Here is a 27,028-nt window from a genome sequence, read left to right on the forward strand (position 1 = left end):
TACAATCATTCATTTGCTACATATCAATGCTTTCAATAGTCATTGCCGATGAATAATGGATAAACACGCCAGTTGTTTAAAACGTCAAGTGCTGCCGCCGCGGCGCGAAGTCAACGTATATATTATTGAAATAGAAATTAGATAACTTATGAAGACAACAAATTACCAACGGAAACTATGATAGCAGCAATGAAAATGTATTTCCTTGTTGGCGACTGAAGTCCAATAAACTGCGTGAACCGGGTTCAATTTTGAAAGGATTCACGTTATAGCAAACTGTCATTTAACAGTAAGCACCGAAGTGTCTGTCTTTCACGAGACACCAGATATAGGAAACGTAGTAATGAAAAACATTCAACGAGCACTGCACTCAGCATTCAAGTAACAGTGGAGGATGGAAGTCAAGTTATTACGACATAAAGGCGAGAGTAACACTGCCGTTTGTTCACTGCCAAAGCATCACATTTATTCACAATTGCGATACAGGACAAGCAGTTCAACGTCAAAAGTAACCTCCTCTCAGCATCATTTTGTTACTGAACTGGGTCTGTGAATGAACAGTTCTCGTTATACGTTCATAGGAGCATAGGGGAATGGTTGTAATACACAGACCGAAATGAATTTCTGTACTGTCTGATGAAATGAAAGCAGAATCCTCATCATTATATAACACGTTAAGTTCTGACACCAATAAGGTTTGTCATTGCTGCTGTAGAATATTCTTTCTAAATAATCGACTTCACGATTTACAAAAGCGGTTCTATACATATGTCTTAATTTTTCATCGTCTTAACGTGTTGCGGCAGGGTATTAAATTCATTAACAATGTTACGAACTGGAGAATTATCACTAACTTGGTGGTTGTATCTGAAGAAAACAGAAAATAAAGAGAGACGATAGACAAACTAGACAACGAATGATTTAGTCAAATATGAAAATAAACATCCATTTCAATCTAGATTGATGATGGATTTTCAGGACTATGTGAGCCAGTTGGACCTAAACGTAAGAACAATCGTAATGACACAACTTCGGTGTGTACCAGAAATGTGTAAGGACTAAAGTCTAATCGATAAAATACAAATAGTATTTGTTTATAATGCTTCATGACTAAAACGATAAACCATTAATCACCGTACTTTGACAGATGAGTTTAACCGCTGCTCTTTCCTCTCAGTGTTTGTCGGCTTACGTTAAGTTTCTCTGGCATACGCGAAACCCAATATTGCCATTTACTGCATCGATGTGCAAGCAGAACCGTATAGAGTACTTAAGCTGACCAATAAAACTGGCGAGTACTTTCCACAGTGAAGTCTGCAGCCAAGTATAACTGTGGATTATATGATACCTTACAAATTCCATATTAGCTAGATCTGAAAATATTCTGAACTGCCGGCCGCGGTGGTCTAGCGGTTCTAGGCGCTCAGTCCGGAGCCGCGCGACTGCTATGGTCGCAGGTTCGAATCCTGCCTCGGGCATGGATGTGTGTGATGCCCTTAGGTTAGTTAGGTTTAAGTAGTTCTAAGTTCTAGGGGACTGATGACCATAGATGTTAAGTCCCATAGTGCTCAGGGCCATTTGAACCATTTTTTTATTCTGAACTGTTTTATACGGAAATTCATTTTCTGCTTATTTAGTTGAAAGTCTCACGGTTTATTTATATAATAAATGAAACATTTGTTATTATTATTCACAGAGTAAATTATTTTCTCTCTACGAATCGTTATGCAGCTTGCCAAAGAGCTCAGAATGTTGGAGAAATATTTCTCATCCTCTAACTTACTCGAAAAGGTATGTATTGTGTAGTATAAAATAATCTGTAATTGTTTCGTGTAATGAATCGGTTGATGACAGTGGTCAGGTAATAAATTAACAGTAAGGACAAGTCGAAACAAAACTCATTACGACTCGGACCGTTTAAGACAGATTTAATAACCTGCTGTAAAATGTAACATTAAATATTTTGCCGTTTATTCCAACCAGTGGCGGCTAAACTACTTGCAACACCAATACGAGTTACGAACCAAAGTTGTCATCAACGGTGGTCCGAATGGTATAATTTTTTAGGCAGCGATTACATTTCGTACGACAGCTAAACAATGGTACCGCTCACCTAACAGAATTCGTCATTTTGCTCCAGTATGGACTCGTATTTACTTCAGTGGTAGAGGCTATTAGTGCACACGCGGTACTCAGCAATAATTCAAGCAAAAATCTGCCAATGCCGATGCTACTGAAGTCTATGTGTTTGTTTAATCTTTGATACGAAAATAGCAGAAGGAAAATGTTCGAATGCTTCAGATCTCATTCGGCGATTTTTGTTTTGTTGTTGTTTTAATGCAGCGCGCTAAAAAGAAGCGACAGCAATTAACCACCGCACGTAAAAAAAAACAGCATTATAAAAGCTTAAAATCGCAGTTCAGTCAAATTCAAGACGTGTGCGTCATGTAGAATACTATAAGAGCAAAAGAAATTTCCATTTTCACTGCATGAAATTATGAAATTTTAACGAAGAAGAACAATAAGTGGAGATTGGTGCATAAAGTATCGTATGCAAGGTCTGTGGCAGCTGGAAGAAGGGGAGGTTGAAGTAGACCATGTCCTTTTCGAAGGAACTTTCCAGGCATTTGGCTTCATACATTCAGTGATATCTGAGTGATCGTAATGGCTTATTTCATTTTGTTCTGTTTGCCGTTATAACACAACAGCTCACACAGCTGTTTTAGTAGTCAGCAATGAGAGCCACATGCTTATCAAATTTCTTACTTAGTATCTGGCTATGGATATTTGTACAGAGGGATCATACGGCACTATTACTTCCCTAGAAATATGTGATGAATTCCGTAGTCGACAGATACAGATACTGGCTTCAAGTATTTTTAATTCCGCGGGAATGACAGTTCTTGACATTAAGGTAACAATACTAGAAATTACAGCTCACGGTTAGCTGTGATTATTAATTATTACTATTATTATTATTATGGAACTAAATGCTTATTCTACCGACGCAAAATATTGAATCATTCGGTTGACACGTACTTTGGAATTCTCTGGAATTAGCCTACGTTCAGAATCACATTGATATCACTGCGCTTCTCCAAACGAATCCCTCCGACGTGAAAAAACAAATCCCTGCCATCTTTTGAAGTTACAGACTTGGAGCCTGCTCAGTTTTATTTGTGCGGAGAAATGTTCAATTTTGCAATTCGTATGGGTTCTCGGCTTCATGTTGTTTGTTAAGTGATAACTTTTTAATGATTTTTGCGTTCCTGTTCCTGATGTTATCTTTTTTAGCAGCGTATGTTACTAAAGAGAAGACGCACTGGGATATAAAGTCAAAAGCATCTCTGAGATGTTAAATCTAAGTTTTGGTTGTTGTTGTTTTTTGGGGAAGGAGACCAGACAGCGAGGTCATCGGTCTTATCGGATTAAGGAAGGATAGGGGAGGAAGTCGGCCGTGCCCTTTCAGAGGAACCATCCCGGCATTTGCCTGGAGTGATTTAGGGAAAGCACGGAAAACCTAAATCAGGATGACCGGACGCGGGATTGAACCATCGTCCTCCCGAATGCGAGTCCAGTGTCTAACCACTGCGCCACCTCGCTCGGTCTAAGTTCTGGGAAATAATTCTATTCCCTGCTTTCGTAATAAAATGACACCGTAAGTTTATATGCGATACACGACAGGACGACAAGCGATAAACATTTATCTAAAGGAGACAGCCTTCGTAAACCTAAGAGTAATTAATGACACGGATAAATATTTTAAAAACTATAATGTCGAATATTTATTTTAAAAAGTGCATGAAATGCGACCGTGTTTTGAACTTGTTTACATCTGTAGTTCGGTGACGGCTAGAAACTGGATCCATTCGTTGCAAGCAAGTTACAACAAAAGAAAATCATGTGTAGCTTTCTACCTTTAGAACGAAGAAATCCAATGTGATGTCTGATAAGTCTGTCCTCCGTCATACAGTCACAGCAGTGGAAAGTAACTGACATCGAAAATGGCACTGTTGTTTACATTTCGCTCTATGACAGAAACTTTCGTTAAACGTATTTACTCTGGTTTCACATATTAATTAGTAAAAGCACCGGCGCTGAACTATTGCTGCTGCAAATACAAACCTGAATTGTTGATGCTACAAAAACAAATCGAAATTCATCAAAAGAAGAAAAATTACTTTTCAAAGATAATTATATTTCTCCTATCAGTATGAAGTGCTTTATGCGTTGATAAATATCGAAACACAGTGTAATGAAGGCTTACAGTAGTATAGCTAATTTATGTGACTGTATCACCACGTACTGATGACACAAATGCTGGATAAATTCAGTAGAGTACGAGAGTGCTATCAGTTAATTCGCTGAATCCACACACATGTAGAGAAATGTTTACATGCAGATCACCAATAGATGAAAGTCGTTTCCTTCGTATTACTCGCTTTTCCAAACTTATTTTACAAGACTCATAAAGTTCCTACGACGAGATGAATGACTATGTGTTATTAATGTTTTAGTTTTTCCAAGAATAAGAAAAATTAGAAAGAATGTACAAGAAAGTGAAAACGGAATAATTTAGTCCATGAACATACTTCAAAGTGATAAATCGCTAATTTGCTTCATGCCATAGCTCCAAATTCTAAGTTTTTCTGACCACTGTAAAACTAATGCCTCGGTAGTCATACCCAATATCACTGTAGCACAATTTATTAAAAAATAGAAACGGCAAGATGGTCGTGTGCAGTACAAATCCGAAGTAAATAATGGTGGCTACGCAAGAAAAAGACGAAGATACTTATACCCGAACTGTGACACTTGTCCCAAACCAGCAAAATGCCTTGGATTTTATCTCTTTAAAGTTTTGTACCAAGTTCATTCCAGGTATCGATTACAGATTCTCAATATTCCTGCGAGACGCAGCTTCAAAATCCTCAGTACTTTTGAACGAGATATCTCTGCACTAGCGATGTATTGCCATTCAAAATCAGCACAGCGCTTACGGACGAAGCTCATTTGACTCTTGAGTCGACGCCTATCGGCGACAAAAATGCCTTTCTGCAAATGTGAATGCTCAAAAAAAAAAAAAAAAAAAAAAAGGTTCAAATGTATCTAAGCACTATGGGACTTAACATCTGAGGTCATCAGTCCCCTAGACTTAGAACTACTTTAACCTAACTAATCTAAGGACATCACACACATCCATGCCCGAGGCAGGATTTGATCCTGCGACTGTAGCAGCCGCTTGGTTCCGGACTGATGTGAATGCTCACTTCATGGGTATTTCTACAGTGCATTCACAGTGCGTACGCCTTCACAATTAAAATTTAATGTGTAAGACTAGCATTTACAGGAAAGAAAACGCAAAAGTGATTTTAAAATTCCCTGGTTGTATGAAAGGACGGGTTATTCGGATTATGTTCATTGTGTTGGAGGTCATCTAATGAAGCACTGCCGTTTTGTACAGACCTGATTGTTGCCTTTTTCAGATACTCTTGCAATAAGCGACATGTAGATGAAGAGAATTAGAGTACTTGAATCAGAAGACCTACAATTATTATTTGTAAATGGCTGGTGGTTATGGCGCCAGAGAAATATAAGTTCAGGTATTTTTACGACTGCTTTGTGGACTGACTAAAATTTAAAAAATAAGTGTGAATAATGACATTTAGATCGATCGACACCATATGGCTATCGATACAGGAGACAGAGACGTCTAGGTCTGTAAAATCTCCGTGCTGCAAGACTAGAGCTCTTATACAGCGAGTATGGGGATAACTGTCTCGGGTAGAGTTGGCTAGCAGAAGAGAACCTTACAGTGTGGATATACAAAAAGAATTTTTACATAAATACCTACAAGGAAAGGAGTAAATGAAATTTCTATTATCATGATGGTCCGTTTCTCTACATTCAGAAACAGCAGAATACCTTCAGGTCAGTTTATTCGTAGAAACAAAGAGGCTGCTAATCAAAATAGAACTCAGAAACGATAATGTAGGTCAACTATTACATGCCACTTGTGCCTGCGACTTTGTTTCGCCGGCGTATTGGCTGTATTATTTGCCAAATAATTGCCTAACTGAAATCTGTAAGTTGTACAGAATTAGACAAAACATCTAACGTAAGTTGTACACATTACCTTATTTTCCTACCTTATGAGAAGTGGGTGACGAGCGATGTATTATAGCAACAAGATTTTCTTGGGAAATGTAGAAGTATTTCTGCTAAACTACAATTGAACAATAAATATAATGTCGTTGCAAATTGCTTAAGTTTATGCGATGACAGAGGCTTTCCGATTCAATTTCCTTTTTTAAAAAAAGTAGTGTAACGAGCATTCACAAGAAACTACTTTAGAAATTAGTAGCACTGCATCGAAAATTCCGTCATGACGTGGTGAAAAATATATTTAAATCTTCATTACGAATTAAAAAGTACTTGATCAGCGATGCTCTTTTATCCAGCTCTTATTTCTTCGTTGCGATGAAACTTACATCATGGCATTTCGGTCAACTTCATTAAGCATTTATGCACGACTGTATATCAAAACGGCCTTGCTGTGCTGGTACTGCGAACGGCTGAAAGCAAAGGGAAACTACAGCCGTAATTTTTCCCGAGGGCATGCAGCTTTACTGTATGATTAAATGATGATGGCGTCCTCTTGGGTAAAATATTCCGGAGGCAAAATAGTCCCCCATTCGGATCTCCGGGCGGGGACTACTCAAGAGGATGTCGTTATCAGGAGAAAGAAAACTGGCGTTCTACGGATCGGAGTGTGGAATGTCAGATCCCTTAATCGGGCAGGTAGGTTAGAAAATTTAAAAAGGTTGAAGTTAGATATAGTGGGAATTAGTGAAGTTCGGTGGCAGGAGGAACAAGACTTCTGGTCAGGTGACTACAGGGTTATAAATACAAAATCAAATAGGGGTAATGCAGGAGTAGGTTTAATAATGAATAGGGAAATAGGAATGCGGGTAAGCTACTACAAACAGCATAGTGAACGCATTATTGTGGCCAAGATAGATACGAAGCCCACACCTGCTACAGTAGTACAAGTTTATATGCCAACTAGCTCTGCAGATGACGAAGAAATTGAAGAAATGTATGAAGAAATAAAAGAAATTATTCAGATTGTGAAGGGAGACGAAAATTTAATAGTCATGGGTGACTGGAATTCGAATCTAGGAAAAGGGAGAGAAGGAAACATAGTAGGTGAATATGGATTGGGGCTACGAAACGAAAGCGGAAGCCGCCTGGTAGAATTTTGCACAGAGCACAACATAATCATAACTAACACTTGGTTTAAGAATGATGAAAGAAGGTTGTATACATGGAAGAACCCTGGAGATACTAAAAGGTATCAGATAGATTATATAATGGTAAGACAGAGATTTAGGAACCAGGTTTTAAATTGTAAGACATTTCCAGGGGCAGATGTGGACTCTGACCGCAATCTATTGGTTATGACCTGTAGATTAAAACTGAAGAAACTGCAAAAAGGTGGGAATTTAAGGAGATGGGACCTGGACAAACTGAAAGAACCAGAGGTTGTACAGAGTTTCAGGGAGAGCATAAGGGAACAATTGACAGGAATGGGGGAAAGAAATACAGTAGAAGAAGAATGGGTAGCTTTGAGGGACGAAGTAGCGAAGGCAGCAGAGGATCAAGTAGGTAAAAAGACGAGGGCTAGTAGAAATCCTTGGGTAACAGAAGAAATATTGAATTTAATTGATGAAAGGAGAAAATATAAAAATGCAGTAAATGAAGCAGGCAAAAAGGAACACAAACGTCTCAAAAATGAGATCGACAGGAAGTGCTAAATGGCTAAGCAGGGATGGCTAGAGGACAAATGTAAGGATGTAGAGGCCTATCTCACTAGGGGTAAGATAGATACTGCCTACAGGAAAATTAAAGAGACCTTTGGATAGAAGAGAACCACTTGTATGAATATCAAGAGCTCAGATGGAAACCCAGTTCTAAGCAAAGATGGGAAAGCAGAATGGTGGAAGGAGTATATAGAGGGTCTATACAAGGGCGATGTACTTGAGGACAATATTATGGAAATGGAAGAGGATGTAGATGAAGATGAAATGGGAGATATGATACTGCGCGAAGAGTTTGACAGAGCACTGAAAGGCCTGAGTCGAAACAAGGCCCCCGGAGTAGACAACATTCCATTAGAACTACTGACGGACTTGGGAGAGCCAGTCCTGACAAAACTCTACCATCTGGTGAGCAAGATGTATGAAACAGGCGAAATACCCTCAGACTTCAAGAATATTATAATAATTCCAATCCCAAAGAAAGCAGGTGTTGACGCATGTGAAAATTACCGAACTATCAGTTTAATAAGTCACAGCTGCAAAGTACTAACACGAATTCTTTACAGACGAATGGAAATACTAGTAGAAGCCAACCTCGGGGAAGATCTGTTTGGATTCCGTAGAAACACTGGAACACGTGAGGCAATACTGACCTTACGATTTATCTTAGAAGAAAGATTAAGTAAAGGCAAACCTACGTTTCTAGCATTTGTAGACTTAGAGAAAGCTTTTGACAATGTTGACTGAAATACTCTCTTTCAAATATTAAAGGTGGCAGGGGTAAAATACAGGGAGTGAAAGGCTATTTACAATTTGTACAGAAACCAGATGCAGTTATAAGAGTCGAGGGACATAAAAGGGAAGCAGTGGTTGGGAAGGGAGTAAGACAGGGTTGTAGCCTCTCCCCGATCTTGTTCAATCTGTATATTGAGCAAGCAGTAAAGGAAACAAAAGAAAAATTCGGAGTAGGTATTAAAATTCATGGATAAGAAATAAAACCTTTGAGGTTCGCCGATGACATTGTAATTCTGTCAGAGACAGCAAAGGACTTGGAAGAGCAGTTGAATGGAATGGACAGTGTCTTGAAAGGAGGATATAAGATGAACATCAACAAAAGCAAAACAAGGATAATGGAATGTAGTCTAATTAAGGCGGGTGATGCTGAGGGAATTAGATTAAGAAATGAGGCACTTAAAGTAGTAAAGGAGTTTTGCTATTTGGGGAGCAAAATAACTGATGATGGTCGAAGTAGAGGGGATTTAAAATGTAGGCTGGCAATGGCAAGGAAAGCGTTTCTGAAGAAGAGAAATTTGTTAACATCCAGTATTGATTGAAGTGTCAGGAAGTCATTTCTGAAAGTATTCGTATGGAGTGTAGCCATGTATGGAAGTGAAACATGGACGATAAATAGTTTGGACAAGAAGACAATAGAAGCTTTCGAAATGTGGTGCTACAGAAGATTGCTGAAGATTAGATGGGTAGATCACATAACTAATGAGGAAGTATTGAATAGGATTGGGGAGAAGAGAAGTTTGTGGCACAACTTGACCAGAAGAAGGGATCGGTTGGTAGGACATGTTCTGAGGCATCAAGGGATCACCAATTTAGTATTGGAGGGCAGCGTGGAGGTTAAAAATCGTAGAGGGAGACCAAGAGATGAATACACTAAGCAGATTCAGAAGGATGTAGGTTGCAGTAGGTACTGGGAGATGAAAAAGCTTGCACTGGATAGAGTAGCATGGAGAGCTGCATCAAACCAGTCTCAGGACTGAAGACCACAACAACAACAACAACATATATCAAAGTCGGCTGTAGACAATTGGGAATTTGCAAACAAAGCATTATATTTCGTTGAAACTACAGAGATAAGTATTTGATAAGATCCGAATTTCATGACAAATTTTTGAGAAACCCAGCCGTTATTTGTCATCTGTCCGTCTGATACGCTTTTCACATAGAACGTAAGATTCACCCATTGGTACAGCAGTACAGCTCAAGAGGTCTACGGTCATCTGGTTGTTAAATGTCATGTGGGTAATAACTTGGAAGACACCTGAAATGTTACACGTGTAAAAGCCATCTCTCGTGAAACGTCGATCGTTATTCTGCTTCTTGTTTAGCATTATTACTTTGTTCAGTTGACTACGTTTCAGAGAAGCATCACAGATAAATCCAATGTGGAGCTCCAACCAAAGATCTGTGTCTCTACTTCAGTGATATGGCTGGTAAACGATAAACGAGTTCGAACCGGCATTTGAATTCCCGATACGCCGAAGTGATTAATAAGGCTGTTGTATTTGATAAAATTTCGAAAGTATATTAAAATTTATAGTGATTCTGAAGTAAAAGTGACAGTAAAAGGCGAAAACGTTGTCCTTCAAATGTGGAACCCAGTTTTCTGGTTATAAGATGCTATAATGTTTTATCAAGTGGGTAACGATTAGTGGGTAGCAAACGATCATGTCGAACGCTGTTCACATGTTAGATTAACGGATAAAGATGTAACTAGTTTTTAGTCAATTTGAAGACAAGATGGTAAAATTAAGAAGAAGCGGGGAAGAAGATTAATTCGGAAATAAATTCTCAATAAACAGAGTAAACAATATCAAACTTGCTGTAATCCAGGTAGTCAGAATGAATCACAGTGTCATGATCTGTCACTGGATCATGGGACAAGAAAAAGCTTGAGAGTCGGAATGAATCGTGATTGCGAACCTTTATTAATTTATTACTTTCTGTTTTTACGTACGCACTCAAGAAGCTATTTGAGACTCTTCCACGGTTGTTTCTATTTTAAAAAATCCATTGTACATTAATAATGATGTCAAATCTCGTAGTGGAGATACTACCAACAGCATCAGCAAGGTAACGGGGCGTTCGTTCTAAAGCATGAGGAGAGCCCGATTTTTCTCGAACTCTGACGTAAATTCCCCGAACCATTCGAGACGTAGAGAAACATAGCAATCATCAACTGTCGTTGGTGGTAATCCATGTATTTGGTACTGTTTAGGAACAGGTAAAAAAAAGACATAACTGAAAACAGCTTTCTGTCTTTAGTTTTGCCTTTCCAATCAGTGTATTTTGAGTTGTCGGTACATCGTTCTAATAAAAAAGAAAAAAGAAAATTCCACATTACATTCGGATGCCATACCTTGAATATCACGCTTAATGTTTAATATCACGTGGTGTTTTCCAGATACAATTTTCTAATTATATCTGATGTGTGAATTGTTCTTTCTATATTTTATTTTTCATATTTACTAATTCTACCCTATAACATACCATGCTTCATAGATGTTTCAGTAGCTCCAAATGAAGCCGCTAGTATGTAGACGTGACTTAACTAAACCATGAGAAATCCCTCAGTAGTCAATTAAATCTCAGAACAGTTTGCCTACTCTGGGCGCACCAGTTCTCAGCATGCAGAAGTTTGCGTCATAGTTCAGGTTCTCAACTGGCCCCATAAATCACCCAATCTTAATCCTATATACAACGTGTGACACCATTTGTAACAGCGCGCGAAACGAAACAGTCATCGCCCAGCAATTTGGTGGCTCTGCGAGACATAATAATAATAGGTGGCTTTGGGTGGATATGAAAAAACTAAATAAACTTTTAGTCTCTCTTCTTCCCCGAAATAAAGCCATTATCAACGCTATAGGAACTGTTACAGAGCGTTAGCGTGGTGTCTCCTGTAGATGACAAACCGTTTGTACGATGTGCTTACTTATTATCTCAAAAGTTTCTGCGGAGTAGCCCATATTGTCTACTTATGAAGTCCTTTACAGAGTTTCTCTCCGCAGCGCGCATGGTTTCAGAATTATTTGCTGTTGTAATCGCTGCGTTCCTCTCTCGAGACAGGCAGTGGATTTTCCCCCGGCTGACGGTTGGCGGTTGTGCTGTTGCAGGGAAGAGCTTCACGCTGACCATCACGGTGAGCTCGTCGCCACCGCAGATGGCGACGTACAACAAGGCCATCAAGGTGACGGTGGACGGACCGCGGGAGCCCCGCTCCAAGACAAGTAAGTCTCACCGTGCTAGGCCGCACTGCGGCGCTGCGACGGCTCTACGAACTCTTTATCACGCAGACTCAGTTTCTGAAGCTCTCATTTTTTATATATACCAACAGTAGCAATATTTATGTTGGTCAGTCGTAACAATATTAACACTGTTAATATTTAACAATATTAGTCGCGTGCTCCAAAGTCAGTGCTTTCTGCAGATGACACTAGTACTGAGGTCAACCCAAACAGACCCACGGCAAAAGAAAAATTGGTAAATAATGTTCTCGAAAACTTTATTGAACAATGGAAAATCAAGGATGGAATGTAACAGTATTATGAAAAGAATTGTTGCTACTCATCATATAGTGAAGATGCTGAGTCGTGTCAGAAAGTGAACTTTCGGCCAACAAGGCCTTCGTCGCAAATGGACAACATACACACACACTCAACGTAAACGCAACTCACACTCACATGGCGACAGCAGGCAGAGACCGTGTTCATTTGTGTGTAGTGTGTTTCCGACGAAGACCTTGTTGGCCGGCAGTTCACTTTCTGACAGTCTTTTTGTTGTACTTATCTGCGACTTAGCATATCTGCGACTCAGCACCTCCGCTATATGGTGAGCAGCAACTATCCTTTTCATAACAGTGAAAATGTTATCGAGTGGTTTTCTGCGAGTGGTCGCCACCTCAGTTTCCAAAAGACACAAACTTCGAAAAGACACAACATATTCATTTCTGGTCATCAAAGGGTATTTCAGAATGATAAATAAAAGACATGGTGTCGAAATAATCACTTCGATAAAAACTTCAAACTTTTTACATCTACATCTACATCTACATTGATACTCCGCAAGCCACCCAACGGTGTGTGGCGGAGGGCACTTTACGTGCCACTGTCATTACCTCCCTTTCCTGTTCCAGTCGCGTATGGTTCGCGGGAAGAACGACTGTCTGAAAGCCTCCGTGCGCGCTCTAATCTCTCTAATTTTACATTCGTGATCTCCTCGGGAAGTATAAGTAGGGGGAAGCAATATATTCGATACCTCATCCAGAAACGCACCCTCTCGAAACCTGGCGAGCAAGCTACACCGCGATGCAGAGCGCCTCTCTTGCAGAGTCTGCCACTTGAGTTTATTAAACATCTCCGTAACGCTATCACGGTTACCAAATAACCCAGTGAGGAAACGCGCCGCTCTTCTTTGGATCTTCTCTATCTCCTCCGTCAACCCGACCTGGTACGGATCCCACACTGATGAGCAATACTCAAGTATAGGTCGAACGAGTGTTTTGTAAGCCACCTCCTTTGTTGATGGACTACATTTTCTAAGCACTCTCCCAATGAATCTCAACCTGGTACCCGCCTTACCAACAATTAGTTTTATATGATCATTCCACTTCAAATCGTTCCGTACGCATACTCCCAGATATTTTACAGAAGTAACTGCTACCAGTGTTTGTTCCGCTATCATATAATCATACAATAAAGGATCCTTCGTTCTATGTATTCGCAATACATTACATTTGTCTATGTTAAGGGTCAGTTGCCACTCCCTGCACCAAGTGCCTATCCGCTGCAGATCTTCCTGTATTTCGCTACAATTTTCTAATGCAGCAACTTCTCTGTATACTACAGCATCATCCGCGAAAAGCCGCATGGAACTTCCGACACTATCTACTAAGTCATTTATATATATTGTGAAAAGCAATGGTCCCATAACACTCCCCTGTGGCACGCCAGAGGTTACTTTAACGTCTGTAGACGTCTCTCCATTGATAACAACATGCTGTGTTCTGTTTGCTAAAAACTCTTCAATCCAGCCACACAGCTGGTCTGATATTCCGTAGGCTCTTACTTTGTTTATCAGGCGACAGTGCGGAACTGTATCGAACGCCTTCCGGAAGTCAAGAAAAATAGCATCTACCTGGGAGCCTGTATCTAATATTTTCTGGGTCTCATGAACAAATAAGGCGAGTTGGGTCTCACACGATCGCTGTTTCCGGAATCCATGTTGATTCCTACATAGTAGATTCTGGGTTTCCAGAAATGACATGATACGCGAGCAAAAAACATGTTCTAAAATTCTACAAGAGATCGACGTAAGAGATATAGGTCTATAGTTTTGCGCATCTGCTCGACGACCCTTCTTGAAGACTGGGACTATCTGTGCTCTTTTCCAATCATTTGGAACCCTCCGTTCCTCTAGAGACTTGCGGTACACGGCTGTTAGAAGGGGGGCAAGTTCTTTCGCGTACTCTGTGTAGAATCGAATTGGTATCCCGTCAGGTCCAGTGGACTTTCCTCTATTGAGTGATTCCAGTTGCTTTTCTATTCCTTGGACACTTATTTCGATGTCAGCCATTTTTTTTCGTTTGTGCGAGGATTTAGAGAAGGAACTGCAGTGCGGTCTTCCTCTGTGAAACAGCTTTGGAAAAAGGTGTTTAGTATTTCAGCTTTACGCGTGTCATCCTCTGTTTCAATGCCATCATCATCCCGTAGTGTCTGGATATGCTGTTTCGAGCCACTTACTGATTTAACGTAAGACCAGAACTTCCTAGGATTTTCTGTCAAGTCGGTACATAGAATTTTACTTTCGAATTCAATGAACGCTTCACGCATAGCCCTCCTTACGCTAACTTTGACATCGTTTAGCTTCAGTTTGACTGAGAGGTTTTGGCTGCGTTTAAACTTGGAGTGGAGCTCTCTTTGCTTTCGCAGTAGTTTCCTAATTTTGTTGTTGTACCACGGTGGGTTTTTCCCGTCCCTCACAGTTTTACTCGGCACGTACCTGTCTAAAACGCATTTTACGATTGCCTTGAACTTTTTCCATAAACACTCAACATTGTCAGTGTCGGAACAGAAATTTTCGTTTTGATCTGTTAGGTAGTCTGAAATCTGCCTTCTATTACTCTTGCTAAACAGATAAACCTTCCTCCCTTTTTTTATATTCCTATTAACTTCCATATTCAGGGATGCTGCAACGGCCTTATGATCACTGATTCCCTGTTCTGTACATACAGATTCGAAAAGTTCGGGTCTGTTTGTTATCAGTAGGTCCAAGATGTTATCCCCACGAGTCGGTTCTCTGTTTAATTGCTCGAGGTAATTTTCGGATAGTGCACTCAGTATAATGTCACTCGATGCTCTGTCCCTACCACCCGTCCTAAACATCTGAGTGTCCCAGTCTATATCTGGTAAATTGAAATCTCCACCTAAGACTATAACATGCTGAGAAAATTTATGTGAAATGTATTCCAAATTTTCTCTCAGTTGTTCTGCCACTAATGCTGCTGAGTCGGGAGGTCGGTAAAAGGAGCCAATTATTAACCTAGTTCGGTTGTTTAGTGTAACCTCCACCCATAATAATTCACAGGAACTATCCACTTCTACTTCACTACAGGATAAACTACTACTAACAGCGATGAACACTCCACCACCGGTTGCATGCAATCTATCCTTTCTAAACACCGTGTGTACCTTTGTAAAAATTTCGGCAGAATTTATCTCTGGCTTAAGCCAGCTTTCTGTACCTATAACGATTTCAGCTTCGGTGCTTTCTATCAGCGCTTGAAGTTCCGGTACTTTACCAACGCAGCTTCGACAGTTGACAATTACAATACCGATTGCTGCTTGGTCCCCGCATGACCTGACTTTGCCCCGCACCCGTTGAGGCTGTTGCCCTTTCTGTACTTGCCCAAGGCCATCTAACCTAAAAAACCGCCCAGCCCACGCCACACAACCCCTGCTACCCGTGTAGCCGCTTGTTGCTTGTAGTGGACTCCTGACCTATCCAGCGGAACCCGAAACCCCACCACTCTATGGCGCAAGTCGAGGAATCTGCAGCCCACACGGTCGCAGAACCGTCTCAGCCTCTGATTCAGACCCTCCACTCGGCTCTGTACCAAAGGTCCGCAGTCAGTCCTGTCGACGATGCTGCAGATGGTGAGCTCTGCTTTCATCCCGCTAGCGAGACTGGCAGTCTTCACCAAATCAGATAGCCGCCGGAAGCCAGAGAGGATTTCCTCCGATCCATAGCGACACACATCATTGGTGCCGACATGAGCGACCACCTGCAGGTGCACTCTACGACACTGGAACAAAATCACTTGCCCGGGATCTCTACCAAACTTTGCCCAACATACGATTTTTACACTGGCATTGTTGACACCACTGTCTACTGTCTTTGCTGCGCTGTGCGTTGTTCCGTGTCTCTGTCACTCCGGGTGCCATGTCTGCTTTGGTGCACTAAAGCAGCCGACATGCCGAATTCAGAATTATCAGCTAATGATGCCAAGCTAGGTTGGCAGCTAACGATGTCAGCGGCGGTCTAGTAACTTCGGTTTGGGTCGTTCCAGACAGTTCCCGTCAGCCATCGCGCCAAGTGATTTCAAGGCTTTTGTGAGTAAATATGAAAACATACTTAAAAAACCGCTAGTTGAAGGGCCTGTGAATTAATGCACCGGAAACTGTTTCTAAGAGTCGATAGGCGCTCTTGCTCGTAATTTCCCTGGTGTTTCAGAAGACAACGCGTTGGGACAGAGTGAGGTGGTACAGTGGTAAGATAATGAACTCGCACTTTTTGCTCAGTTAATTATTCTAAACATGTTTTCGACTAGTCCTCAATATATACCACAAAACTACTAAATTTATTTTTTTTCAGCTCCTCTGTATCTCATTCCCTCACGTATCCTTTCTTCTGTAGGACTTTCATCCAGGTCTGGGTTTTCCATGGGAGCAAATATCGGCATTGATATTTGAAATACCAAATTATAAAAAATCCAAGCAATCTGTTCATTCATATCACTTCACAACACACTACATACACAATGCACCCAACCACCCACTTACACGCACACACACACACACACACACACACACACACACACACACACACACACATATACATATATATATATAGGGTGGTCCATTGATCGTGACCGGGCCAAATATCTCACGAAATAAACGTCAAACGAAAAAACTACAAAGAGCGAAACTTGTCTAGCTTGAAGGGGGAAACCAGATGGCGCTATGGTTGGCCCGCTAGATGGCGCTGCCATAGGTCAAACGGATATCAATTGCGGTTTTTTTTTAATAGGAACCCCCATTCTTATTACATATTCGTGTAGTACGTAAAGAAATATGAATGTTTTAGTTGGACCACTTTTTTCACTTTGTGACGGATGACGCTGTAATAGTAACAAACATATGGCTTACAATTTTAGACAAACAGTTGGTAACAGGTACGTTTTTTAGATTAAAATGCAGAACGTAGGTACGTTTGAACATTTTATTTCGGTTGTCCAATGTGATACATGTACCTTTGTGAACTTATCCCTTCTGAAACCGCATGCTTTTACAGCATGATTACCTGTAAATACCACATTAATGCAATAAATGCTCAAAATTATGTCCGTCAATGTCAATGCATTTTCCATTACGTGTAACTACATTCCTCTCAACAGCGAGTAGTTCGCCTTCCGTAGTGTTCTCACATGCATTGACAATGCGCTGGCGCATGTTGTCGGCGTTGTCCGTGGATCACAATGGCAAATATCCTTCAACTTTCCCCACAGAAAGAAATCCGGGGACGTCAGATCCCGTGAACATGCGGGCCATGGTATGGTGCTTCGACGGCCAGTCCACTTGTCATGAAATATGCTATTCAACACCGCTTCAACCGCACGCGAGGTATGTGCCGGACATCCATCATGTTTGAAGTATATCGCCAATCTGTCATGCAGTCAAACATCTTGTAGTAACATCGGTCGATTGATGTCAGGGTCATTTTGATACTTTTAACTTTGTATTAAGTTCTACGTGCCGTATCATCTATCTGTGTGAAAAACTGAGTCGCCACTCGTGCACTTGTGAACGAGCGTTTTAAATCAGGTTAGTATATTACCCATCACTGATGTTACTCGTATGATTTAACCATAAGAAGCATTATGTTTTGATCGTATATTGTAGAATAACACTGGTGTTTATTAATAATTTGTGTTAATTCCTTTAGCAATAGTTACTCTGTCTAATCGGAATTAACTGAAAAAGTAGACTGATAAGCAGTTGATGAGTTACACAACGATTAAAAACAGAAGATGAGATGATAGAACAAATTAAAAAGAATTATAACTGGCAGCTGTTATCTTTCACGTGGCACTTTTACTATCTGTTTCGGTGATTCAGTTAACAACTACTCCAAATAAAAGAATGATGTGACAAACGGAGGAAGGAAAATAGAATTTGTAAGATTTAATGATGACACTGCATTCCGAAGCGAAACTAAAAAGGCAGCTAACAATATACCGTACAATATTGTATACACAAAAAAGACAGTTTCATGAGTCAGTCACTTTTTTTTTTGGCCAGTCCGCGTTTCGATGGTTCACATAATCATCTTCGAGTAGAGAACTGTTTAGCTACGTTGCTAATGTTACTGGAGAACACAGAAACTTTTCCGCAGCAGCAGACCAATGGCAATGTAGGTTATGCTGCGTCTTTTGCTGATGATAAAAACATGTTTTTTTACGAAACTCATTTTCAAAGTTGAAATACACGAATTTCTGAGAGTAAACTGAACTTACAAGGACAGTAGAGAGGTAAACGTCTGCGTAATGCTATTTGTTGTACGTCCTCTCCGTTGTACATTATGTTTATACTGTCACTTATACATGAGGTACAAAGACATTTGAAACGTGCAATAGCTATTCGTTACTCTAAATCACAATTCAATTAATTTATTAAATATTTGTACAAATGAACAAGTCTTTTTATTTTGAAAATGTGAGAGGACTGCAACAGAATATGGGCATGTCCACCATTCAATTATTATGTTAAATGCATATGTATTAAAATGAATACAACAGATCATATACAGACACTGGGGGTTGTTAGATAAATCGCTGTGCACTGAAAATTGTAGTTATGAGAATACTTTTTTGAAACAGTTGGATTAGGCTGTTTCAATATTGTCGTTGACTACATTTTCCGAAAATTTCTTTCTGTGGATATAGATTTCTAGTTGTTCATACGGAGACATGTTGAATCCTTTGTTCGGTTTTTGTTGAACTTTAAGATTACTTTTTACATCGTCAAATGGATGTTCCTTAACTTTTGTATTGGAGGCTGTTGCGGATTTGCGTGGTGTTTTTATCGGAAGGCGTTGATGTTTTCTTTGAGTCTAATGCCAATGTTACGAGCTGTTTGACCTGTGTACTGAGCTGGGCATTTGCTACATATGATTTTATGTATGCCATAATACGAAAACTTCTCGTGTTTTCCTTTTTAAGTTATAACGATATCTGTGGCAAATGTTATTGTTTGTTAGGATCTTATTTTACGTCGTTTGAAGATTTTGGCAAATTTTTGAGAGTTTTTACCGACGAAGGGTATGCATGTCGTCAGTGTATTTTCTTGATTCTCGGTGGTTATTTTGTTCACACAATTTTTTTAAATTTTTTAGCTAAATTTCCTGTTTGTGTGGCTTTAGCTGCAGCTACTTATTTTATGTTTCCCATTTCATTCACATCAATGACTTCCGCAAACCACATAAGACAGCAATAGCCTTCCATATAAAAGATACAGGACATCCATTTGACGAAGTACAAATCAACGTTACGGTAGTACACGCACTGAGAAAAGGACACAAAATGTCTCTGTATAAAGAACTAGAAAACTATATCCACAGAAAGGAACTCGGGGAATGTCTACTGAACGACAATAACGAAATAAGCTCAACTGTTTCAAAAGCTTTTACAAAGCACTTGAATCATTCACATTATCCTCAATGCACAGCAAGTTTTCTAACAATGTCCATTCATTTCTCAATAAGTTCAACCTACTTTGTTTATGAATGATGTAATCTTTTTCTTACATATGCATTTTATATACGTACTATAATAAATAAATTGTGATGTTGTTCATATTCTAATAGTTCTCCAACCGAATCTTGGAAACGCGTCTTGGCCAAATAAATAAGTGACTGACGCAGAAAACTGTTTTATTTTTATTTATCAACAGTTGCAGTTCTCATGACGCCGTCCTTTAGGGACGAAATATTCATAGAATTTTATTTGCTGTCGGAATATTACAAAGTACACGTTGTACAACGATGTTCACCTGCAGTATGCGTGTCCATACTATAAGTACTTATATGCTTTTAGACGTACAACTTTATTAACCGTAACTGTTCATACAATATGGCGCCAAAAGGCACGAATAGTTTTTTTGCAGAAATTCAAACCGTGAGCAGCAAGTACTCTCTTGATAAGATAGCCTATGTGTCTATTATTACACATAAACGACACAACTAGACTGGCAGATATAACTATCAGTAGTCAACAGGACACGATGGTAGACGTCGCCCTCATAAATATGATCATGCGCATATGGCTGCCTATTAGTTTGCTATAGTGCTACAGGACTCACCGCCATTTATTGATAACATTTTTAGAAAGTGGAAAAATATCGGTTATGTTAACAATACTGTTTTACAAAATAACAGTGCATCCAAATGAAACTTACAAAACAAAGAGGTAACGACATAGCGCACCTTCCTGTATATTCTTAATACAAAGTACAGTACCAAAAATCAATACATTCCGTACAGGTAGTCAATCCTATGATCTAAAATACGAGTACACTTTTTTTAGGTTATCCGCAAACTACCTATAAAAATAAAATAAGTTGACAGACATAAAACAGTTATACCTTCTTTAAATTACATTATTTGTGTAACCTTTGGCACCAAATCTTCAGTTACGCAATGAATAAACATTAAACAGCACCACGCTAAGCGTCAAGCATCATTCATGGCATGAAGGCCACATTCAAAGCCAAAACCTTATTTGTGCATTTAACATACATGCATCATATCGTAGCTGAAAGTGCTATATCTAAAATGACTTTAATATATCATTACATAGCGCTATACTACAAAAGAGACAGTTACATATAATATGCATCATCAAGACGGGTGCAATTGAATAAGTGTATTGAACTATTATGCAAGCACACAAGTTACGTGCGCTAATATAACAACGTACGCCTTTCACTTTGAAACGGAACAACTGTAAGTACCACTGCTACATAGAGCACAGCACATTTGTGTGACCAGTGCGTAACGTATCATACAAGGGCTCAGTTGTGGAATCGAACGGGTTACCATCTTTGATGTCATGCGCCAAAAGTTTCTTACAAAAACAAACTCTATTGTTGCTTATAAGTTGCCATGAATAAAATATGAACGTATTACAAACATGTAGTGCATGTATAAACACAATAATGCCAACAAATATCACATATGACACCTCCCTAAATTTCAGTACCTTTCCAAGTTCCTTTCCACAGCTCTCCTAGGTTGAAAGATAAGTACTCGAAAGGATTAGATTAAGAAAAGAAATCGGTTAGGACACTAGATGAGAAGAGACAGTGTAACAAAGGATGCCTCAAGAGGAATACTGATTAAGAAGAGGACCATACAAATTTATGAAAAGTATGGCGGAAAACCAGAAAGATCGAAAAATATTTAACACGGTGTGATGAATCCACCTATTGGTCAGAACACATTACCATACTCATCATCATCAGCATTGTAATCACCATTTGTCTCCAAATAATCCTTGTGAGTCACGTATTATTTAACAGGTATACTGTTATGAACATAATGAATCAACATCCAGATGATGTTGAGGACCAGTTACACATGTGCAAAGGCTTCAAAAATTTGTTCCCCTGTTTTGTTTATGACAACATGTAAGCTTTCTATAAAAAATTATCTCTGCGTGTGATACTGAATATTTTGTTTTAGAAAACTTTCTCCTCACGTAACGTGTAGTTTAGATATCGTGCTCAACTGCTGAGCAAAACTGTCGGTTGGCCCTGTGTTGCGCATACGAACAGTGTCGCGAAAACAAAATTTCAAACTTAATTACAAGCCGGATTTGAAATAAGGAAAATGAAACAAACTAACTCCCAAAAGTAAATGAGGGCACAATGAAAACTATCTAACTGAAACTCAGTACCGAAATACATTATGAAAGTTGTGTCACATGAAGTGCAACGTTTGACTTGGAATAATCACAAAAACAAATTACTGCTCTACTCAGAAAAAATAGCTTTATCAAATTATCAAGAAAGTTCAATGGAAGTTATTCTCCTTGCTTTGCACACCCGATAATTCTGACTATGTACTGTTTGCTCATGAGAATGCAAGGTGAGATCTCCGCAGAAATAAAAATGACTTACCTCTTCCTCAGCATGCTATTTTGTTACTGGTGTACTGTTCTCGAAAAGAAATATAATCAGCAAACGCAGCAACGAAAGGAAAATAATCGACTCTAATTTTTTATTTTTTGCTTGTCAGAAACAATCTGTTGCTGTGTGTGTGGCGTAAGGTGCAATGTACACACCACAAAATAATCAAAGATTTACTAAGAATGATGGAGGTGGGCTTTGCTGGGAATAAAATCGTATTTGAAACATTTAACTCTGATTGTTGACAAAAAGGACTGTACAACACAGTGGTGAATTAATGAAGTTTTGCGGTTGGGGGCGGTTGTTTAGAAGAGAAATAAGATCTAGGGGTCCGCTCCTTGAACGTTAAGAAAAAAACTCAAGAACTACTGTTCTAAAGTGATCAAAGAATTGCTAAATTTTATGTTTTATTTTAGACAAGAACTTTTAAATTTCTTGAAAAGTGTAGCATTTACAACCTTTCTCTGAGTAACTTCTTTTATATAATTGTTAACATATCAACATGCTCAAGATCCTTTTGTTAACACAGAGTTAATAAGCAAATTAAAAGAAAATAAACTGAAATTAGAATAAAATTCTCTTGAAACTGAAGTTCTTAATTTGTTGACAGTTATATTTTAGCTAGTTTAGGGTGCCACTGTGGAAGATCGGAAAGCCCTGCTAATATTTGGCGCCCACCATTCGAGCAGGAGGGAGAGAGTAATCAGTGGTAGAGTTATAGCACATCCTCTCGGGCACACGAAGTAAGGAGCCGTGGGAAACAATGAATTAAATAACTAAATCCACTGACCAAGACTCTAAATTAGCTTGCTTAACTCTGGCACAGATTACAAAATTTACCATTTGACTTTAATTTAGATTCAACTCTCGGAGGGGTCAATGGCCCCTTCCGCCCTTCCCCCCCCCCCCCCCCCCCCCCCCCCGCCCCTTTGTACAACGTAAGAAGACTATAGCGATTATAAAATTCTCTCGTTACAAAATTTACAAACATTTCAGTCGATTACGTAATTTGTGACATAATGAAAATAAAGATATGAAATTACCACTAATTATAAATATTATTAATTATGTAAGGCACAAATATTTCATTTGATAGTTATGACAAACAAAAATCTTATGCATGCACAAGCATGGGACACCATTAGAAATTCCTCTAAAGATCTTCTCCATTAATGCAAAGAAAGAAACATTTTTGTAAACAAGTTTTCATCTCCTGATAGTTTCTCCCAGATTGACAAATAACAATCTCACTCTCTGAAAACCTCAACCGCTAGGCTACAACGCCACAAATCAGAATGCCGCATGCAGCGCAACTGAGTGACTATCAAGTGAACCACAGATAAAATTAAACATAGAGTCAAAGATGTTATTCATTGCTCCTGTAGTGCGCCCAATCATCTTTGATCCGGTACAGTAAAGGTGAATTATTTACAGTAGCAGAAAACATATTAAAACCGTGCCGACCGTACAGGAGTCCCGCGCATGTGAGACTAGTAAGACCATCGCTCAGTTTAGGGCGTTACGGCCGATGGGACGACGGCGCCTCTCCCGAAACGATAGCCGGCTCGTTTCTTCTCGCTGCGGTTTCATTAAAGCTTCAAGGCGCGTGCCCCATAAATACTGCAAATGCTCTTAACGCAGCAATCCCGTTATTAATTTAGCTGCCGGGCGTGTGCGGCGGTGGAGGCGCCATCGAAAATTTCGCGAGCGAATCTGGCGCGCCAGCAGCAGCAGATTGTATGTACAACAAGCTCAGCTCGGCTCCTTGGTCTGGATAGTTGTGCGGGGCAAACATTCCGGCGCCGCCTTTCTCCCACTACGAGATGGTCGGCACGGCTCAAAAGCGCCCGCGGGGGTGCGTGTGTTTGTGGAATTTTAGTCTTGTCTAAATAAACTTCGCAGCCCCTTATATCACTTTCATCAACCCTCGTGCCGAAAAGGACAAACCCCTCCGAAAACGGAAATGTGTAAATGTTCCGGAGAGGACTGCGCCTACGGCATTTTTTTCCCCTTCCTATGCAGCTCCAGGAGGGTAGCTGTGACATTACGAGGATATTAACTGCCGACTGGGGTGCCAGCTTGATGCGATCTGGTAGGTGCGTCGTGGGGATGCGGAAGCAGACTTTTGTGTAGGCGCTGCCTTAGGCTACAAGTGATTAAGCACATCATCAAATTGTCATGCACTCGTTTGCTTTCGTAAAAAGGGTTCCCTTGCGACGATAATCCCGATCCGATTGTTTCATTGCCTCACTGGTATACGACGTATTTTGTTTGATCTCTGGTGTGCTACCGTAGCCGTATTAATGACATACGAGGGTTTCCTTTTAATATAATTGCTCAGGTTCCCGGGGCCAGCTGCTGTTGTCATAAAAGTTTTCTGGGTGAGATGTGCCGAGTCGAGTTGTAAAATAACAATAAGCAAATAAAACCGAAGTTTGACCAACCTGCAGCGCAGGGTAGAAAAAAACCGACTGGTCAAAACCGAAACCGTTATTTTAATTCTGAATAACCGATGTTTTTCGGTATTTTTTTGTCTGGGTTATAATAGATGTATTTTATTTGTTACTAATAACCGAGTAAAAAGGTGTAATAACTAGTTCAAAAAATGGTTCAAATGGCTCTGAGCACTATGGGACTTAACATCTACGGTCATCAGTCCCCTAGAACTTAGAACTACTTAAACCTAACTAACCTAAGGACAGCACACAACACCCAGTCATCACGAGGCAGAGAAAATCCCTGACCCCACCGGGAATCGAACCCGGGTAATAACTAGTAGCCATAGTAGTAGTGGTCCAGCTTTTCGCTTTTAAATAGACCGTTTTTATAAAGAAGTAGTTCAAAAAATGGTTCAAATGGATCTGAGCACTATGGGACTTAACATCTGAGGTCATCAGTCCCCTAGAACTTACAACTACTTAAACCTACCTAACATGAGGACATCACACACGTCCATGCCCGAGGCAGGATTCGAACCTGCGACCGTAGCAGTCCCGATATTCTGGAATGAAGCGCCTAGAACCGCTCGGCCACAACGGCCGGCAAAAAGAAGTAGTTTTTACAAGTGAAATTTGCATTGGTTTGAAATATTGCGTTGTTATAGAAATTGGGAAAAGTGATCAGTGTTATTTTATTAACATTGCAACAGAAACGCGCAAGAAACACATGACACAAGAACTGGTACAGCACTGCTGAGGCAATAATATTGCCACGTGTCGTCGCTTAAGGTACGTGCAGTGTGCCAGACTTGTCCCCACCAGGTCTATACGGTTGTTTCTCGCTGTCACCGCCGGACATCCGCTGTATTGCAGATTTGCGCCAAACCCAGTGTGGATATGATTTTATGAAGTGACGTGCCAATGAAGTATAACGATTCATTTGCTTTAAGATATTAAAGAATTTTCTGCAATTTCTATGAAATAGAGGAAGGATATTACAGTAACTGTAAAAGATTAAAAAGTTAACAATAATTCATTCGTAATATACAATGAAAACAGAAATGAGCTGATGTGAAGCCTGTGTCTACATAATATGCCTTTATCTGCTTGTAGCCATTGCAAGTGGCAAATTAACTCGAAAAACAGAGTTCTTGAAACTAAATTTCCAATCTTTACCACTGACTATTCGTAATACCCAAATAGTTGCATGATCCCTGATTACAACACGATTTTTGAACAGAGTTCCAAAAAATTACAATCAATAGGTGAATACTTGTAATTTTTATGGTATTCAACCAGCTATCCATTTTCGATAAAGCTGCGAACGTTGGACGGACTAACTTTCTGCTATTTGCCTGCTTAATTTAACATTTTGGTTGTATAAATCTCGAAACTGAGAGAGTCAAAATTGTTAAGTCTTCGTTCGATATCTACGTTTATAGGAAAAAAACCTAAACATTTTTATTTCAGAAACCGGTTATTTTTAACGGTTTTAACAGGTTAAACTGGCATAGGAAAAACCGATATATCCGAAAACCGTTTGTTTCAGTAATAACATCCATCCCTAGTGCAGTGGCTTTCTTCTGGGTCTGCTGTTGGGAGTTCGTGCGACATGACTTTTTACTGCGCAAGGCATTATGTCACAACTTTGAAACCGGTCTTTTTACAGATCTCGTGTGACGGAAAGAATGTGAAACTTTATTCTTGGCGGAATGAGAGCGAAAATTTATTGTAAGGATCAATACACATCAGCAAAAACCCACTCCCTCCACCACAAGTTATCAGTCACAATATATTTTTCCACCTCATCCATCACAGGTGCCCATAAAAGCAACGGTTTTGTAATTGTGACGTAATGTCGAGTTCAGAAGGGGAATATCGTGGTCCCTAAACAACAAAAATACACTAGAAGGCTCAGAAAGAAACATGTAACCGTGGCCGAAACGTCAGTTTAACCGAGCAATAATTTTTCTACAGTGTGACGCGGTATTCACCTTTTAAGTTTTTAAAAATGAATACTAGAGGACGCTATTGGGATGTAACAGTACCGTTGTTTCAGAAGGCATTTGTTAGGCCTACTGTTAAAAAGTGCTTCTCTACAATTTGGCGAGTAACCGGAGCAGAATTATATAAAAAAAAGGGAGATTTCACGTGAGATTTTAACGCAATAAAAGTGCGCCGAATCACGTCTTCCAACTTTTAGTAATCAAGTACTTTCAGAACAGACTGTCTACAAACGGAATACAGGCTTTCTCGGTGAATTTCATTGACAAAACCTTCTAGGATAATCAGTCGAGTCGTCGTGTCGTGTTGTCGTAACGTTTCAATGAAGATAACAAGTAGGAAACTCGTCGAAACTTTGCGATAACACAACGTCACGACTCGGCTGAAAACCAGAGATGGTTTCATCGATGTTTATAAATGGTTTCCAGATTTCCTGTCCACATAGTTTGTCAACGATAACTTTCGTGAAGGTCGACGAAAATCGATAGTCGTCCCCAGAGGCCATCGATAC

At 39.8% G+C, this 27,028-nt stretch overlaps 1 protein-coding gene across 1 annotated transcript in view; it reads left to right on the forward strand.

Moving 5' to 3' along the window:
* Window positions 1–11,628: 11,628 nt before the first annotated feature.
* LOC124593840 (runt-related transcription factor 1-like) overlaps window positions 11,629–27,028 on the forward strand; it is a 163,941-nt gene continuing 148,541 nt past the window's right edge. The window contains exon 1 of the mRNA XM_047132187.1: window positions 11,629–11,842. Within this exon, the coding sequence (XP_046988143.1) occupies window positions 11,629–11,842 (214 nt within the window). The remainder of the gene's footprint in view (window positions 11,843–27,028) is intronic.

This window comes from Schistocerca americana, chromosome 2, assembly GCF_021461395.2.
Source record: "Schistocerca americana isolate TAMUIC-IGC-003095 chromosome 2, iqSchAmer2.1, whole genome shotgun sequence".
NCBI lineage: Eukaryota > Metazoa > Arthropoda > Insecta > Orthoptera > Acrididae > Schistocerca > Schistocerca americana.